Consider the following 17,792-nt stretch of genomic DNA (forward strand, 5'->3'; position numbering starts at 1 on the left):
GATGGTTGTTTGGAAGCTGTTAAGTTATCCTTTTCGAACTAAAGTTTGCTCTTACTTTTCTTTCTTGAAAACGGTCGTATCGTTTTCTTGGAAGAATAGGCTTTTTTTAAAAGCTCAGTTTGAGAAAGGAAATAATTTCATACGTGTTGACTGGAATAGAACTCTTTCACTAAACTTAAAATGTAGGTACCTCGCAACTAACTGAATTATTGAAACAGGATGGCCTCGGCTGTAGTATCTAAGCATGTACTAACAAGTATATTAGTATATAATATCGCTTAAGCAAGAAAGTCTGATAACCAATACTGAGGTGTAAGCGTTGAAAAATTATGTTTTTCTTAACCCACTTTGTTGAGAATTATTTTTCTGCACAGTAATGTTGTTTGTAAGCTTAAATAGCGGCTGAAACAACTAATCATTAATATTTGAACAGCTAAGTGCCTAAGAATTTCCGAAGCCTAAATTAACAAAGTTTGCGGCCCGTAAATTGTAATTTAGCGAAACAAATAAAGAATCTGGGACACACAATCCTATTATCTTTTACGCTAGTCGTTTATATCGTTGCGTTTTTTGTCATCAGTCCGAAACTTGGGTTAAAAGGTCCGGGGTTAGTAAGGATAAACTAATTAGAGTATATCGTGGTACCAGCATTACGAGCCGGCCTTAGGGCCGTAATGCTCCCCTTTAGTTACCGTTTTTATTGGCTTTTAAACCCAAAAAAAACGGCTGAGGCTGTTCTTTTTACTAAGATAAAATAATTTGTTCCTTTTATATACTCTATTACATAAAAATGTTGATTCCATAAATATGAAAAAATATTATTACGTTTTAAACATAACATGAATGTAAATGACCAAAATTCTTATTGATTCCGAGCATATTTATTTCCATCTCAATAAAAATGCCTTTAACACTCGCAAACACCGCTCTGTTAATGAAAACCTTTTTTATTTCGTTCAAGTAGTTCCTGAGTCAAGCGCTTTCTAAATAACGTTTTTCAATTTACATTGTTGGTAAGATAAATACATCGCATCTCTGAATTTCCTTACTGACGATATTAGGTATGAAAAGTTCATCCGAATAAAACCACTTAGGCAGGAGTCGGAACGATGACTTACCAGGATTTAAGCACAAAACAAAGGGTACAGAGAGACCCATATTTTACTCAAACCATCGATTTCAGTCCGAACGTGGCTTATAGTGTGACACGCAACGCCAATAACCTGGTTCTACAGCATATATCTGGAATCGGAATCGGACTTTTAATTTGCATACAAATGAAGGTTTCGGATCCTACGACCGCGCCGTTACTGAGGCCCTTATATCCTAGCTCGCTATTACGGACCAAAGAGGCATCCGAAAACCATTATTTTGGTGGAATCTAAAGGAGCATTGTTACGGACATTCCATTCGGATTGCAGCAACAATTGACTACTGAGTACAAGATTCTAGGTCCGATTTCCGGATTGGAGAGTAATTTTGGGGTTTTCTTTGCCTTTTCATCTGTATTTGCCGGAAGGCTGTATTTGTATCGAATTGAGACTGAGCTCTATATATTCGACGTTAAGTCTTATCTTAAACTAAACGACCGATGTAATTGTGTGGTTTGGTTTGGAGACAAGTGGTAATCTAGAAACGGCTAAAGGCTTTTAAGCGGTTGAGGAAAGTAATTCTCTCAAGACACAATGAAACCACTGAAAGCAACACTATTGGATACAACTAGTTAATTATCGTGAGAGTTTTTATATTAGCAGTCATGTAGGATTCTAAGCCTTGCCAAAGCTTATGTGGAAGATAGCCGAAAACAATTGTAAATAGAATCGTCTTTCTGAATTTTATTTTTTATTTACTTAGATTAGACGTGAACTCAACTTCGCTCGATGGGCCTTTGATTTATTTACCAAAGTTTATTTGCCAAACCGTTTCTCACTTGAATGAAACACATTTCCTGTGAAAATAGTAGCCGATGTCCGAAAGGAAAATATGACTACCTACGGCACAGAACAGTAAAATCATTTCTCTCATGGGAATATGATATTTCGACACCGTGAAATGTGAGAGTTATTTGTCGGAAATATGTTGCAAGGTTTAGTTTTTTGAAAGTAATAAAAATAGGTAATACATCTTCTGTCCTAAACTATTAAACTTATTAATACTACAAAACATACTCTCAATTTTGATATTTTATTACAGAGTCCGTAATTTTTATTAAAATATTTCTTTTGATGTGCCTACGTGACTGGCGTCTAAATATAGAGGTATATCTACCTTCCTATAGCAGTAGGCAGTAGGTATTTATATAATACAACCGTTCGAATATTTTCTTGAAGGTTTGAGGAAAGCTCCGAATATAAAATTTTACGTCATATCTCCCATGGTGTCGAATATCAAAGGTATAAATGTGGAAAGAAAGAGATGTTATGGAAAAAATGTAATAACAAAAACCGTTATGATAAGTCACTGGGATTTACGTGCATTTATACCAATATTTCTATTACACACGCAGTTTTTGTGGCTTGGAAAGAAAATAAAAGTAAAATTATTTGCATTAAATTATGATAAATTATGAGGTTGTTCTTAAAACCTGGATCTGATACCTAACACTATCGAGAGTAGGTATAGGTATATACAGGTATATAAAAATTTAAGGACTTGGATTAAAGTAGGATTGCTAAAATTTAGTTAAAATTAGTCAATCATTAAAAAAAAATTTTCAAACATAAGCGATAACTCCTAAACGTAAAGTTTCAGGTTTTAGTTCCGTGCAGTAAACAATGCCGATTTACGTAGACATTGCCGAGTGTTTGTAACTACTCCTACGTATTGTGCCACGTTGAGCATGAAGCGAAGGCGTGCCGATGTAATACATGTCTGATTGACACTAAATTGAGTATTATCATGCTCAGACGCCCGTAAACACGTTCACTTATTTCCAATGATGTGGGTCTCCAAAATATATTAGTTTTTTTATTATCTTTCTTTTGTTGTCTCAATTGACTTAAGAAGTAAGCCGGGGTTTGAAATATCTTCAAAATGTTTATTAAATCCAAGTATGTAGTTCAATTTAAGAATAAAAGAGAAAGTACCTAATGCTTTTGAAATTCATTGTTATTATTTTATTATTCTGTCATCTTGTCTTCGGACAGCAATTGGCGAAAAGACGAATAAATCTGAAAACGGTCGTTAACTTGGACGTAATGTTGGCCGTGACTCACACATTATGTATTCAGTTAATATTCACCCTTTAGGTCGCATTGCGAAACTCACAAGGTTATGCAGGCTATATTTAGCGGACGTTCCCATATTTATTTTTAAAATTGTGTATAAGATTCATGTATATTTCAGCAAGAGGGGAAAACTTATTGCCTTATACCTAATTCCGCGCCAAGTTGTGTGTATAAATTTTCTATCATTTTCCGGTTCAACACGCGTACATTATTAAATGTTTTAGTGAAATGTTGGGCGCCAAACTGCGCCGCGCTGTTTGTGATGTTGTCAGGAACATGCTTGGACGTGTTAATGGTAATAACGTGCAGGTGTCCCTGTATCATATAATTATGTACAGGGAACTAAAATGTAGCCTCCATTCTGTACTACGCTTTAATAATTACGGTACCTACGAACAAGGTTCAAGACGGTGTACTAGGGTAAAATTAATTGGAGTTCAAAAGGAAACACGACCTTCTAATAAAGGAGTAAGTATAATATTCTGCATACGATATCAAAAGCACGTGATTGTTCGAAGCGCAAGTACCTATAATTATCAACTAACCGTAACCAATTAACTAGTTATTTAAAATTTATAAAGGCACGACTTGTGAAGAGCTCGTGTCTGAGTTAAAACCGCACGAATCGATCGATCATAAGGATATTTGATCCGGATCATTTAAAACAAGTATAAAAATCCAGGCAGCGTACATACCTAAATATTAAAAAATATATTTTTGAAATTAATTTCAATGCAGCAGCACGAAATTTCTGGTATTAAACATACGTGAAACATAATTTACTTCAGTAGTTAGGAACCGATTACTAACTTCCCATGTTACCCCCTTCCAGAAAAGCTCGGCCGGCTGCCCGTCCGAAAACCAATATCGGTTGATCGATATCCCAACTCCGAGCTACCCTTAATCATTCCAATACTTGTTTTAATTGACATTTTGCTTCAAATATTTCAAGTTAAATAAACATTTATTTGTGTTAAATCTCGGGTTCTATGTTACATCCTGAACTTAAAGCGATTAATTAACATCTTGACTCCCGTGAACGTAAACATTGTCTTACTTTACAAAATAATACGAGATTTAAGAGGTGATTAAACTAGCTTGTCAGAATACATTTTGTTGCTAAGCTAAATTAATTACCTACGTCTACCTCAGTTATCACTTGAAGATTATAATAGGTTTTTGTGTTTTATTATAAATTACTAGACTAGCCTGCCGTTCCTGCACTAGGATAAAACATAGCTTATGTCATCAAGAACTAACTTCCCAACAGTGAAAGAATTTGAAATTGGTACAAACAAAAAAACCCTTTAAAATATGGTTTCCGTTGTTTAATGAAACTAAAAATAATCACAAAATAACGTGCTCATTTTACGGGCGCAATTGTGATTAATCAATATAGTAAATTCGAAAACCCATATAAAAAAAAATGTTTCCGAAGCGAGAACACTTCTTTCAAAAGAATTTGTCGCTGTACAGGTACCTACACAATTATGAAGGTGCCTTGAGACGTCTAAAACCCCCGACCCAAAAAAAGTACGCAATAATTATGACAAAAGGTTAAAAACGCTAAACCCTAGAAAAAGCAAAAAATAACTTTTAACACTACGTAAACTAAATTTTGTCGTGTCGGGGGACCGCTCTAATTCATTACTTTAGATACGTGGTTTTTTTAAACGAATGTTGTAATTAGGTAGGTATCGTTTGATTTATGTAAGTATTTATGAAGGTAAAAAGCGGTCCCCCGACACGTCAAAATTTAGTTTACGTAGTGTTAAAAGTTATTTTTTGCTTTTTCTAGGGTTTAGCGTTTTTAACCTTTTGTCATAATTATTGCGTACTTTTTTTGGGTCGGGGGTTTTTTAAATTTATAATTTAATTTTATTTCATGCTTTTTAAAGGAGCTCCTTAAATTTTCCTTCTTTCATTTAATTTATTTTATCTTAAGATGGGGTCGCTATATGCGATCTCGGCCAAAGGAAGCTGTTTAATAATCCTCATGACAAACTGGCTCTGGGAGAATTGCAAAGATTGAGAAACAATAAAAACCTTTGGACATTCTAGATTTTCAGCAAAAATATAAATCGGTTTATCCGTCTCATTCCGGTATTCCAGGGTTTCATCCGCCACATACCCTTTCCAGCATCAGGTTCTCGTCAATCAGAAACATGAAGAGAACTCGTCAAGACAAATTCAACGAGCCCAAACTCGATGGGTTTACTAAAAGGCAGTTCAGGGTTACGTCTCCTACCTTCGTGCCCTAACAGCAGACCAGCTCAGTGGTTCCAAAAGACATTAGTGTTTCAAATTTCAGATCCCACATACACTTGCAAGTAAACTGAGCGTGTAACATTCCTATCACATCTAGCAAACGAGCTGATGACCTTGAAGACCTGAACCGATTTCCACCAAACATAGCTAAGAACACTCCCGACTAACATACCTTTTAAACAAAAAAAACCGCATTACAATCGGATCATCCGTTTGAGAGCTACGATGCCACATACACACACACACACACACACACACACACACACAGACACGTCAAACTTATAACACCCCGTCGTTTTTGCGTCGGGGGTTAAAAAATAAATCTACATGTTAAGGAAATATGTTATTATTGAGTTTATTTTTGAAGTGGGTAGCGACATCGCCAAGCTTATTTATATTTATTAAATACTAGCTTTCTCCCGAGGTTTCACCCGCGTCCCGTAACCGGATGGTGACAAAAACTATCCTGAAACCGTCTCCCGAGTCAAGTTACCTCCCCTCTAATTTTCAGCCAAATCGGTCAAGCCGTTTTCATGTTATGTCGTGACAACGGAAAGCAGGTTTCATTTTTATTATATAGATGTATGTATAAACCTCTAAAGCTAAGTACTTACATTTAGCACGATGATGAAGAAATCCAGCGTGAACAAGAAAGAGGTGATTGGGTTGAAATTCAACTGAAACAAAAAGTTATTATTATAATCGGTTTTTTGTAAGTCCCTGACTACATAGGTACCTATATAATTATTGTATTACGTACCTACTGAAGGTATAGATAAATAGTATTTTAGCTATATTACGAAAGGAATTATGTCCTCCTTCAAAGTAATATTTTTTTGTACATATACAACATAGTTAAAGCTTTTAGAAATGTCGGAGAAACCGATATTGAAATCACTTTTCTTAGTAATTTAAGTGCTGGACTGCCTTTTATCTACAAACTCGTAAACCAAACAATTTATTAAGGTTCATTGGGTAGAGGGCAACTTTTCATTTCATTAGGTTTAAAGTAAGATGTTTAAATGGCTGCTTCGTGAATGTTCTTAAAACCCACAAAGCGATTTCGGCCCGATCCGGGAGTCGAACCCGAGACCTCGTGTTCAGCAGCCGCGGTTGCGACAGCTAGACCAACGAGGCTGTTTTATTATATTTTTATTAAATTGCTAAAGGAAACCTACAGTTTGAAGCATCATATCCACAACTTCCACGCGAGATAATGTCAACAAAAAACTCGTTATTTCTACCTAGCAAAGCGAATGAATTCATATTCAATAACGTACGTAATTACCGTGTTTTAGTACGACTAGTAATTATTGTAATTAATATTTTAATTCCATCCAGTTTATCGATGAGATAATCTTATTATTTCAATGTAATAATGGGATCTGTCTATTATTTTATCATCTAATATTAATATCGATAAGTCTCGATACATTTCTCTTAGCGGCCAAGATTGATTTTAGTAAAAGATGGATATCTTATGTATAATAAATAGTAAATTGAGAAAGGACGTTTTGTTAAGTGCTTTTGAAATTTGCGGTAAGTATTGAAGTATTTATTCATAGTTGTCGAACTAACTGAGCAATCGAATTTCAATCGAGTACCTACCTACTCAAGTATAGTTTGAAAACACTTACGGGTCTATTTTAAATCATTTTAAATATTACTACTCCTCAATACTCAAACGTCAGGAAAGTTTAATTGGTATTCTATAACATAAGTTCCCTGAGGTGCATTTAACCGTAAAGAAACTTTAAGTACGTTCAAGAGTTCAGTGGTGTTAGAACTCAGGCAAGCAACTGTAACTGAGATTTTTGTTTTCAATTCTTTTCAAACTAGAACTCAGCTGTTTTTAAACTATTTCGCGCTTTGAGACCAATGATTGTTTTAATGATTTCATTAGCAAATTGTGCCATACCCTACGTTATACCACAGGTTATGCGTTGTTTACATAAGGCTGTTAGAGAAGGTAGACATAGGTAGGTATTGAACATCCAACTTTTCAGTGCTTTACCAAATGTTAGACAAAATTTCGAAATTTTTTCAAAGAAAAGTGCTTTATAAATATATTTCTTATTGAAATATTGAAGGAATAAAATACGTTTAGGTGGAACACAATGATATATTTCCGCTAAAAGCAATGCGGTAGCAGTGTGAATGGAAATTGTTGGCGCCGCGTATCTTATCATCCATCGGATTCTTCCGGGTCGAGGCACATAGTACGCCAAATTCACAATCTCAAATACTACGCCTGATTTTCTGAACTCTGGAGTTTTTGTTTATGTAACTGTTTTTCTAAATAATAAAGGGTCTCTCAAGAAAAACTGGATTCGTTATTCCGCATGTGTTTTGTGTGTCCACGTTTGATAGGTAGGTACTCATCGGTTTCACTCATGCACTTTTGCAAAAAGTAAGAAGAGGTTCGTTTTGCTTAGTTTTTTCAAGTTTATTATGTAAACTAGCTGTTGCCCGCAACTTCGTCTGCGTGGGCAATATAGAATAGTCAAAATACTACTTATCCCGTAGGTGCATTCTTTCACGTGACTGTATAATTAGGATTAGCACTTAGCAGTCGCATAGATTCATTGATCAAGGTTGTGTTGTGGATGTGACCATTTATCTAAACAAAAGAAGTAAAGTTTGTGACGTTGTGAATATCTCTGGATCTAGTCAGCCAATTTGGAAAATTATTACGTATGGTGCGTAAGTAATTTTCACAGGAAACAGTTATAATCTATGTCTATATGCTTTGATCTCAGTGGCGTGCACTTAGAGAGGCCTATGTCCAGCAGTGGACTGCGATAGGCTGATGATGATGATGATGATGATATGCTTTGAGTCTGACAAAGCTGTCATTTGTACATTTTCTGCAGCTGCTGCGACTAATCAGAAGCCAGAAAGTCTGTCAGTCTTACCATGGATATCGGCTTGTGTAGTTGACTGGATTGAAGATAGGTAGATAGGTAGTCGCTCCAAGCAAAATATTGGTACTCAAACAGATTCGGTGACTGGAAGCCAACACCAACATAGTTGGGGAATAGCCGGATGGATGATAAAGTGAGTCATCATCATCAGCAGGCGCATAGGGTAGGATAGTTTCACTACTGGGGAGAAACACTTGTATGACGGGGATTTTCTGTGCACTTACTCACTATGGTAAGGCTGACCCCACATTAGGCGTGCGCGATCCTCGAGCGTGTGAGTAGCGCGGGCGTCGCGAGCACGCTGCATGAACGTCGCGTTTTGCTGCCCTGCGGCATGTGTGAAGCCCCTTCGCCTGCTATCCCCGCCACCCGCTAAACGCCTTAGCAGTTAAACGTCAAGGAGAGCGGCGCGTGCGCGCCGCGACCTCGCTGTAGGTATTTACCTACAGCAGGGCAGCAAAACGCGACGTTCATGCAGCGTGCTCGCGACGCCCGCGCTACTCACACGCCCGACGATCGCGCACGCCTAATGTGGGGGAGGCCTAAGCCGGGACTCCACCGAAATGTTTGCATTAGTTCACGAATAGGCAAAATGTACGTATCTGTGAGAGTCCACTTCATGTGTTCGTACTTGAAACCTGCAGTTTTGCCAAGATTTTCAAAATGTACGCTCTCAATTTGTCATTTCTTGGTGGAGCCAGCAAATCAAAAGAAACAGAAGTATTGTATACTGGGCGTCACTACCGCACACCAGGAAAATTTCGCTCTTGCGTTTATATACCATATTTTGTGTCACACGTAAACAGGACGACAGTAAGTAAAAAAAGTCCACCGAAAAACTTTCAAAGATCTGATGAACGAACAAATCAGACCTGACTTGGTCAACTGGGGCCAATCAGAGCTCTATGAAGCGATCATATGCTTTGGCTCCTACTGTTATTGTGGTTTCTGAAAAGATTTTTTTAGACTTGGCTCGGGTCTTACTGAGACTGTTCGTAATCGTGACCAGTGTATTTGCGATCAGAAGTTGAAAGTAAGCATGTCTCTGGTTTGCGACGCGCAATTTGTACGTTTTCAGACGCATAAAGCATTTTACGTGTGTATGGTATTAAATCGAGAAAGCTCCCATTTCTTATCTGCACTTTGTATCTGGGCTTGTTCTTAAAGCTACAGAATCCTACATTACCTACCTACCTCACGCTTAGCAGCACTTGCGAGAGACAGATCCTCCTTTCTTCTAGGATTAAGTTTACATACTTTGCGTCAGAAAAAATAATGAAGGTCTACTTAATACTATTCACTCAAAGTAATTTGTTTTAAGGCCACCACATTAGTGGAAGATAAGCTAAACTATGTTTATGAAAAAATCCTGATATAAACTCCATCTGTAACTTTAAATGATAATTAATTGTTCCACTAAAGTCATCATTTTTGACATAATATTCAAAAAATAATTTAGATGGCACCGTTTTAAATTTGGCTGAGAACTATTATTTTCCTTTCATCAAGGTAATAATTATAATTGGATTTTGATGTGGCACGGCAAACTGACAAACACTATTGAAATGTCTATCGAAAAATTACACTACGTGTTAAAATATGGTGAATTACGGAAAATACACAACTCCATCTGTTGAAATAATAATCCTCTATAAAGAATGTATGGTAATTTATTGTCATTTACCACCTCGCTCCTTTGACAAATTTTATGTATTTTATTTAACACAGATTACCACAGATGGAGCTACTTTAACCTTGGCTAAACAAAATTTTCATTTTTTTTTTCTTCCGAAGTTACTTTTGAAGGTGTGATTTTCTGTGTAAAGGTTAGTAATAGGCCGATCAACTAATATAAGTACACCATTCAAATGTACAGTTTTGACAAACAGATTGCGTGTCGTAATATTTTACATCATGAATTCACAAAATTAATCATATCTTTTGATAGAGTGAATCGATTTCGATGAAACAAAAACTAAGTAATACCCCAAGTTACGTAGAATTTTTGTATATAAGCATTGTCTGCATTGAATTCGTAGATTTTACGTGAATCCCGAACGAACAAACAGATAAACAGACAAACAGACAAAAATGATGGAAATGGGTTCTGTTAGTTATCCTTTAACATGCTGGCTATTTTTTTTGCCAATTTCTTCAATGTACCAAAATTACTTTTCTACAGATTTATTATATGTATAGATAAACCTACCGCTTTTTGTTAATGAGAATTGAACATCAGATTACATACAAAGTAACATCGATGTTGATATCGGTGCAGCATTTGGTCACCGAATAGGTTATTTACTAGAGTGGCCATCGCAATATCCGAAGTTGAGAGCCTATATTCGGTTCAGTTTAAATAAAGCAAAGCCTGACAGTTGCAATTTCTGCAAAAGACAATTAATACTTATTTTGAGTTTTAGGGTGGGCCATCCACATTTCACACAGTTGAATATTTTTATATAATTTTTCCATATAAGTGGATAAAAAAAAAGATAATATCCATAAAAAATGGCTTAATGAGAAATAGTTTTGGTGTATTTCCTAAAAAAAGTCTGCATGCTACGATTGTCTTTTTTATGACTTTTGATTGCTCTGAAGTAAAAAGTAAAAACGAAACACCAAGACATCAGCTTTACAAAATCATAACAAACAGTATAACAATGTATTACAAGAACATAGCGTCCTTGTTAGACAACTAGAAATAGAATAAAATGCTATTCTGTTGAACACAAGCTCGAATTTTATTGGACTGCCGATGTGCATGTCTCACGTCATGCTGTACTACGATTTACCAATCTTTTCTAATATTACAAATGCGATCCTCTATCTGTCTGTTTCTTTATTTGATTTTCTTCGTTGTACCGCAGAACCGATTTAGATAAAGATAGGTTAAAACCCAGTGAAGGATATACGGACAATACATTTTATATATTGAATTTATGTATATATTCAAGGATACTTTTTTAATGAAAATTGGAACATTTATCTATTTACGTAACATGTAGTCATTGCCATGATTATAATTTTATAATGCCGTGTGAATCATTAAGTATAATTTTATAAACATTCATTTGCTGATTCGCAATATGCCGATACAAAGTTACAAGGTAATCGTGTATATTTCCAATCTGACAATGATTAATGTGTATTGCATTTGTGTCGCAATAACAGAATTGCTTTTTTACAAGAAAACAAGTTGTAACTGATGGTAAAACTACAGACAGTCTAAGATGGAGTACACGAATGTAAATGACAGGAGATAAAGAGGTCTCGGGTTTGGATTTCTAGCACGAAATGGAACGCAGTAAACTGTTTGACTTTACTATGAAGGTGAAAAAGGTTTTCATGAAATCCTGTTTCGAAGATTTGCATAATCGGAATGTTGTTTGCGTTTTGGTGGAACTGTTGCTCTTGCAATGCGATTTTCAACGAAACCTTAAATACATTTTCCCAGCCCAACGGCACAATTAGAACTTGGTTTTGTAAAAGCGGTTCACCGATTCAAATTTCACGAGAGATAGTCGTCCTGTTTTAGTATAAAGTTATAGTTTTTTTTATGTCACCATTTTGGCGATAATAGAGTATCCTTAGGTATCGATATGTATACCTGTACGTTAGGCCTTAATTAAATTAAATTGTTTTGGTCAGATTATTAAACTATAATTTAACTGTATACTGTTTATTTAGGGTACTGTATTCTACAGTATATAGATAGATATAGTAAAGGCATATTTTTTGGTTCGGTCGACTGAGATAACACAGGTTCCGTGTCTGCTTAGCCTAACGTTTCGAACTGCGGGGCCTCGTTCGCTTCCATTAACAATGTGTACACACCTCAAAGCTTTTACCTCAGCAATTAAATTTTGATGATAGTAAAATTTGTGTGGAAGACTTTGCGTTATTAGATTGTGAATCTTTTAATAACACCGCTATAGGTATTTGAATATATCAACTTCTTCAAAGAATTATATATATTTTTTTATAATTAGCATCCCTATGGATAATTAATGAGATAATGGCATTTTTATTTATTCAAAGAATTTATTTTAAAGACATTAATTTACTACGGTCGTGAGGGATTTAGATTCAATACAGTTTTACTACAGTATAAAAGTAAATTACACCTATGTATTTTTTGTAGCTTCGGATAGCGAGAACCCTAGAGGAACTTGATATTTTCAAACTTTTCGGTCCTACGAAATGAGTTTCTGCAATTCGAAACTCTTTGCTTTCAATGCACAATCGTTACTACCAACTACCTACTTAGTAAAGATTCCAGGTTTATAGCACAATTTTTAACAATTAAAGCATGAAAAATAGGTATAAAATATCAACTGAATATCAACATATTTTCTTACTAAGATGTTATGCAACGCAATATTATCAAAGGAATTCCAAGCCTCACTAAATCAATTGCTGATGATTTGATTAAGATCTCATTATATGGTTTAATAGACTACTTTATAGCGTCAATGTAGGACAATAAAGTGCATAATAGTCTATCTATGTTCGTTATATGAGAGTCTATTACGGCCGCAATGAGGATCAATCCCGAGGGATAATGCAATAGATTCCTCGGTGGACAGTGAACACTGTGTAGCATAAGACAATGGCGCCCGCATTGATAGAATATTCTCGATAGGAGCCGACATCAATTACACAATGCCTAGGGACACTTACAAAGGCTATTAAGACTGAAATAACTTGATTTTTATCACGATCGTACAATTCATGCTCACTAAATTGTGATTTTCAAAATTTTTGTTGGACTATACATATCTCTGAAAGAATACACCCAAAGTCAGGTCTGTATCTGCATAGCAAAATTTTATAGACATTGGTCCAGGTGTTTAGCACGAAGAAGTACAAACATGCTAACAATTCTTGATACGAAGTATTAAACAAGAGCTCAGCGTTTTTATTAGGTAAACTATTTTCTATTATTAGCTAAACATTATAATTTATATTCAAGTTTTCCACCAATTTGAGGCTCCAGAAACTCTACTGCACAGAAATGTTGATTTAAATAGATTTTCTTTTAGTCTACCTATTCTTCTCCTTCTAATTGGGTCAGTCCTACTTCAGAAATACTTGTTTTTTTTAGATAGAAAACCTGTATTATTCGAGTGGCTAATGCTAACAATGTTGAAAAGGTAACAAGTGAAGAACTACATAAATAACCAGTTTCAGTACAATCAATAAAACGCACTATCTACACGGTCTAATCGGCCTTGTTAACATGTTATAATTTTATCTAATCGTAGGTTTGTGAGTGTTTATTTTGTTGTTATCTACATAATGTTATGAATTATAAAACTATGTGCCTCAGAGAGCGGGTTGAGATGTCGGTCCTGTGTCTGCACTCCTTACAGTCGTGTCTGAGAGCAAAGGAATACCTACTTACTGATCTACCAGAAAAGCCATCGTGGTCGAAAAAAGGTCTGAACGATTTAATAATTAAAATAAACTAATATTGAACCGACTATAAGTTACCCCGCACTATAAAGTTCATAGTATATAAAGCTCTAAGTATACTAAGCTCGACACTATTCTTTTAACAATACAGCTCCTAGTTGTAAAAATTTAGAAATGTTAACGCATAAACTAAAACAGTGACCTACCCGCCATAACATAGCTTTTACGTACTACCTACAAAAATATAACCTATTCATATCGAATTAGCTTCAAGTTTCGCCAAGAAACAGTCGAGGTCGAACTTATATCACCAGTGTGAAGGATAAAAAACTCGTTTCGCACTACTTATGTAGAACGTCTTTTGTTTTATGTTAGTTTTGTTGCGAAACTTCTTGGTTTCTCTACTGTCTACCATGAAGGCGATATTGCGGAATTTCCTCACAAGGCTTGCTTGAAGGAAAGGAGACCTATCATGGATACTTTTACTCAACTGTTCAATATCAATTAAATTGCTGCTTTTTACATTTTACATCGAAAACTGCTAAATTAGTGATATAGGTTGGAATGGGTGTAAAAGACACTTAATAAAATTATATTTTTAAACAAAATTCCGCCAGGAAAACATAAAGCTTGAAACAGCACTTTATACACTTAATGCCTTCAGAAAATTATTCTAAAGCGTATAATCGCGAGCTCGAAACGGCGGCAAATTAGCATTTAAAATAAAACATTTATCACGGTTACAGTTTAATTTCCGAATAAAATTAAAATTACTAAGTAGGTAGGTTTGCAGGTAGAGAGATGTTTTTATTTACCATTCATGATTGGGAATACCTGAAAATACCTAATCTACCTAATAAGTTTGTTTCCATAGTTCAGCTGTAATAAATCAAAAGGTATAGCATTTATCTTTATAATGCGGTCGGAAAGAATCATAACTTTAATGTATATGTAACCAAAGCACCTATTAGCAACCGTACGTGTTCGTCCCTAACTGGACTATTTCAGTATATTTATTTAAGAATTACCGAATACCTAGCAATAGTTTCGCTCCCATTATAAATATATTTTCCGTACGGATAAACTTTAAAAGACGCACAAAGCTAATGAATTTAGTATTTCTATTGTTTCCGAAAACAGCTAGCGTAGAGTATTTTCTTGGAACGCACATTTATTTTAATACACACAGTTCCTGGTATACGGAGAAAACCTAATCATTGCTAGTCTTTACGACTCTGCCGGATGGAACAAATAAAAGTAAAGCGTAACGTATTATGGTGGAACAAGGAGAAGCTTCGAGGACGAATAAAATCATTTATTTAATTTATTTCCCTTCAGAAAGGATGAAGTTTTTCCTTTAATTCTGTTATAACCGTAAATCAGGCTTTATCAGAAGTCTGTTTTATAACTAATTCACGAATCTTTATTAGTTTTGCTCGTCTTAATATTTTGTACTAGGAGGCAGTATCCATTTTAATTTCACTCTTTAATTTTTATACCAACCCAACGCAGAGTATTTATTTGAGATTTTATTTCCGCCGTGTTGGTAGCGAAATGCATCAAATAAACGTGCAACTGTATAGAAATTAAAAAGAAAAATATATCCATGCTATTTTTTTTTTTTTTTTAAATGACACTTTATATAAAATATCAGCAGAATGGGTGCAGTCGTTTCCTTTGTATTTGTAGGAACGTCGTCCTGGAATAGTTAATCAAAAGGCTGCGGTGAATTCAAACCATTTTTAGATGTCACAGCTTTGACACCCTATCGATCCAGACAACGCGGTGTAACCTGATAGTTGGAGTAAATTGTCATAACTGTTAACACGTTTGGGAAAAACATATATTTACCTATTCCTCCCCACTCACGTTTCGAAGGAAATACTTCCCGCAACCGGCTAAAAATACCTATGTTCTTTTACGGGCTCTAACTAGACGATCCGTATGTGTACCAAAATTCTTAAATCGGTTCTATGATTTTGGAGTAAAAGCACGAAAAACCGACAGAGCTACTTTTTTGATAATGTTAGATCTGACTAGTTAGGATTCTACATACTTTCATTTGTACCATTACCTATGTTTTTATCACTTTGCCGATAATGTTACGTATTTATCAGTTTGTAATCGGAAAATATTGTGTTAGTGCTGTAATAAAGTGTGCTCAATAGTTAAATGGCGTTGCACACAGCATGGAGACTATTAAATAGCAATCTAATAAGCGTTCATCAAATTGATATTATATGAAATCTAGACGGTGTCGGCCTAAGATAGCACTTAGAAATTCGTCAGATCTAGATGGCAGATATAGAAAATTTTGTTAGCTTTTACCGTATCTTGTAAGTGTTCTGATAGAAAGTTTATTAAAATACATTTATTTTCCTTTTTTCGGTGTTAATATGCTGTCATTTAACATCCTTGGCAGTCTTTACGGGTGGTCTTACTAGTTTTACCAAGGGAAATTGGGTTACCCGGGTAACTGGGTTGAGGAGGTCAAATAGGCAGTCGCTTCTCGTAAAACCCTGATACTCAGCTGCATCTAGTTACACTGGAAGCCGACTCCAACACAGTCGGGAAAAGGCTCGGGAGATGGTGAGGTGTTAATATAAATATACAAAACTCAATTACATATTTTTAAAAATCATTACAATTTATAGGTATGTATCTAGAACGACCTAAGCGATACAATTAGCAATGTCAAAGTCAACAACGTAGTCTGAACCACTCCTAAATTGATAGATTGGCTGCAGAACCCTAAAAACAACAAACTCGTGGCAATGTAGTTTAGTCCGTGAAACAGGCTGCCGTGCTGGCCACACGGCTAAATGGTTTTTCGATTTAATTGTCGCCTGTGAATGGACGGGGCCAACTGTTGCATGCACTCGGGGCACACATGCGGGGTCATTGTACAAAACTTTATGTATGCAGTTCATGTTTGTGCTGATTCAGAATATGCGGTCAAGTTTCCATTAATAGCATGGTGTGTTGTGCATGTTTATTTTTATATGTTGTTAGCTCATTTTAATGAGTTTGACCTATGATGTGACATGAAATGATGCGTTATTAAAAAATATTAAAAGTAGAATTTGAATAACAGTCTGATATATGTATATACACGTGCCTTGCAACTCACAACTGATAAGACATCTATTTGAGTGAATTCGCATTTCCCCAGAGCTACAAAGGTATCGCCAAAAGGGTCTCGATGCGACATAGGAACCGCTCAGAAATTCAGGAATTTCTGCGTTATTTGTCAGTGGTGTACATTTCGTACATAAGTAAAACTGTGTATGTTTACCTTGGTATTTAATTACAAATGTTAACTACTGGGATTAAAAACCCTTGGGGCACATTAAAACCAAAGGAACACAGTACTCGAATTAAAGGTGGTGATCGATATGCGTCTAACTTCGCGCGTACATAAGGGCGTAACATGAGAAATGTGTGTGAGAGTATCGTTACTGGTCTCAAAACGGACGACGAGTCATTATATTGACTACAACGTTATTCACTTTCAGTTAATCAATGTTACTAGTAAAAAAATCTGTGGGTAACAAATCTTATGTTTAAGAAACATACACATCTTTACTGAAAACGTTGATTTTAAAAGTACCATATAATAACTGAAAACTCTATTAAAATGTATCGAACACAGACTGTTTATTCTAAAGCTCAAATAAATTTTATTTCACGTCAAAACAATGAGCAGTTTGTTCATAATTAGGTATGATTCTCCTACACAATTAACAAGTTTTTGGCTATAATTATCGTGTATCTCCCGTGTTGGATTCTAGCCTTCATCTGAACATCCCTGGCGTTAGTTCTTTTCCACGGGTTACCTCGTGAAATGGCACGCAATTAAGCCACGTCTACCAATGATAACTTATTGGTAACTTTGTTCGTGGAACGAGAACTCTTAAATACGACGAACAACGTTAGCCGGAAAATCACGTTCAAT

The 17,792-nt window shown here is 35.4% G+C and overlaps 1 protein-coding gene across 2 annotated transcripts in view; it reads right to left on the reverse strand.

Moving 5' to 3' along the window:
• LOC110378121 (uncharacterized) overlaps nucleotides 1-17,792 on the reverse strand; it is a 119,090-nt gene that overhangs the window by 46,755 nt on the left and 54,543 nt on the right. For both annotated transcript variants that reach the window (XM_049841632.2, XM_049841690.2), the window contains exon 6: nucleotides 6,110-6,172. In XM_049841632.2, the coding sequence (XP_049697589.2) occupies nucleotides 6,110-6,172 (63 nt within the window). The remainder of the gene's footprint in view (nucleotides 1-6,109; nucleotides 6,173-17,792) is intronic.

This window comes from Helicoverpa armigera, chromosome 1, assembly GCF_030705265.1.
Source record: "Helicoverpa armigera isolate CAAS_96S chromosome 1, ASM3070526v1, whole genome shotgun sequence".
NCBI lineage: Eukaryota > Metazoa > Arthropoda > Insecta > Lepidoptera > Noctuidae > Helicoverpa > Helicoverpa armigera.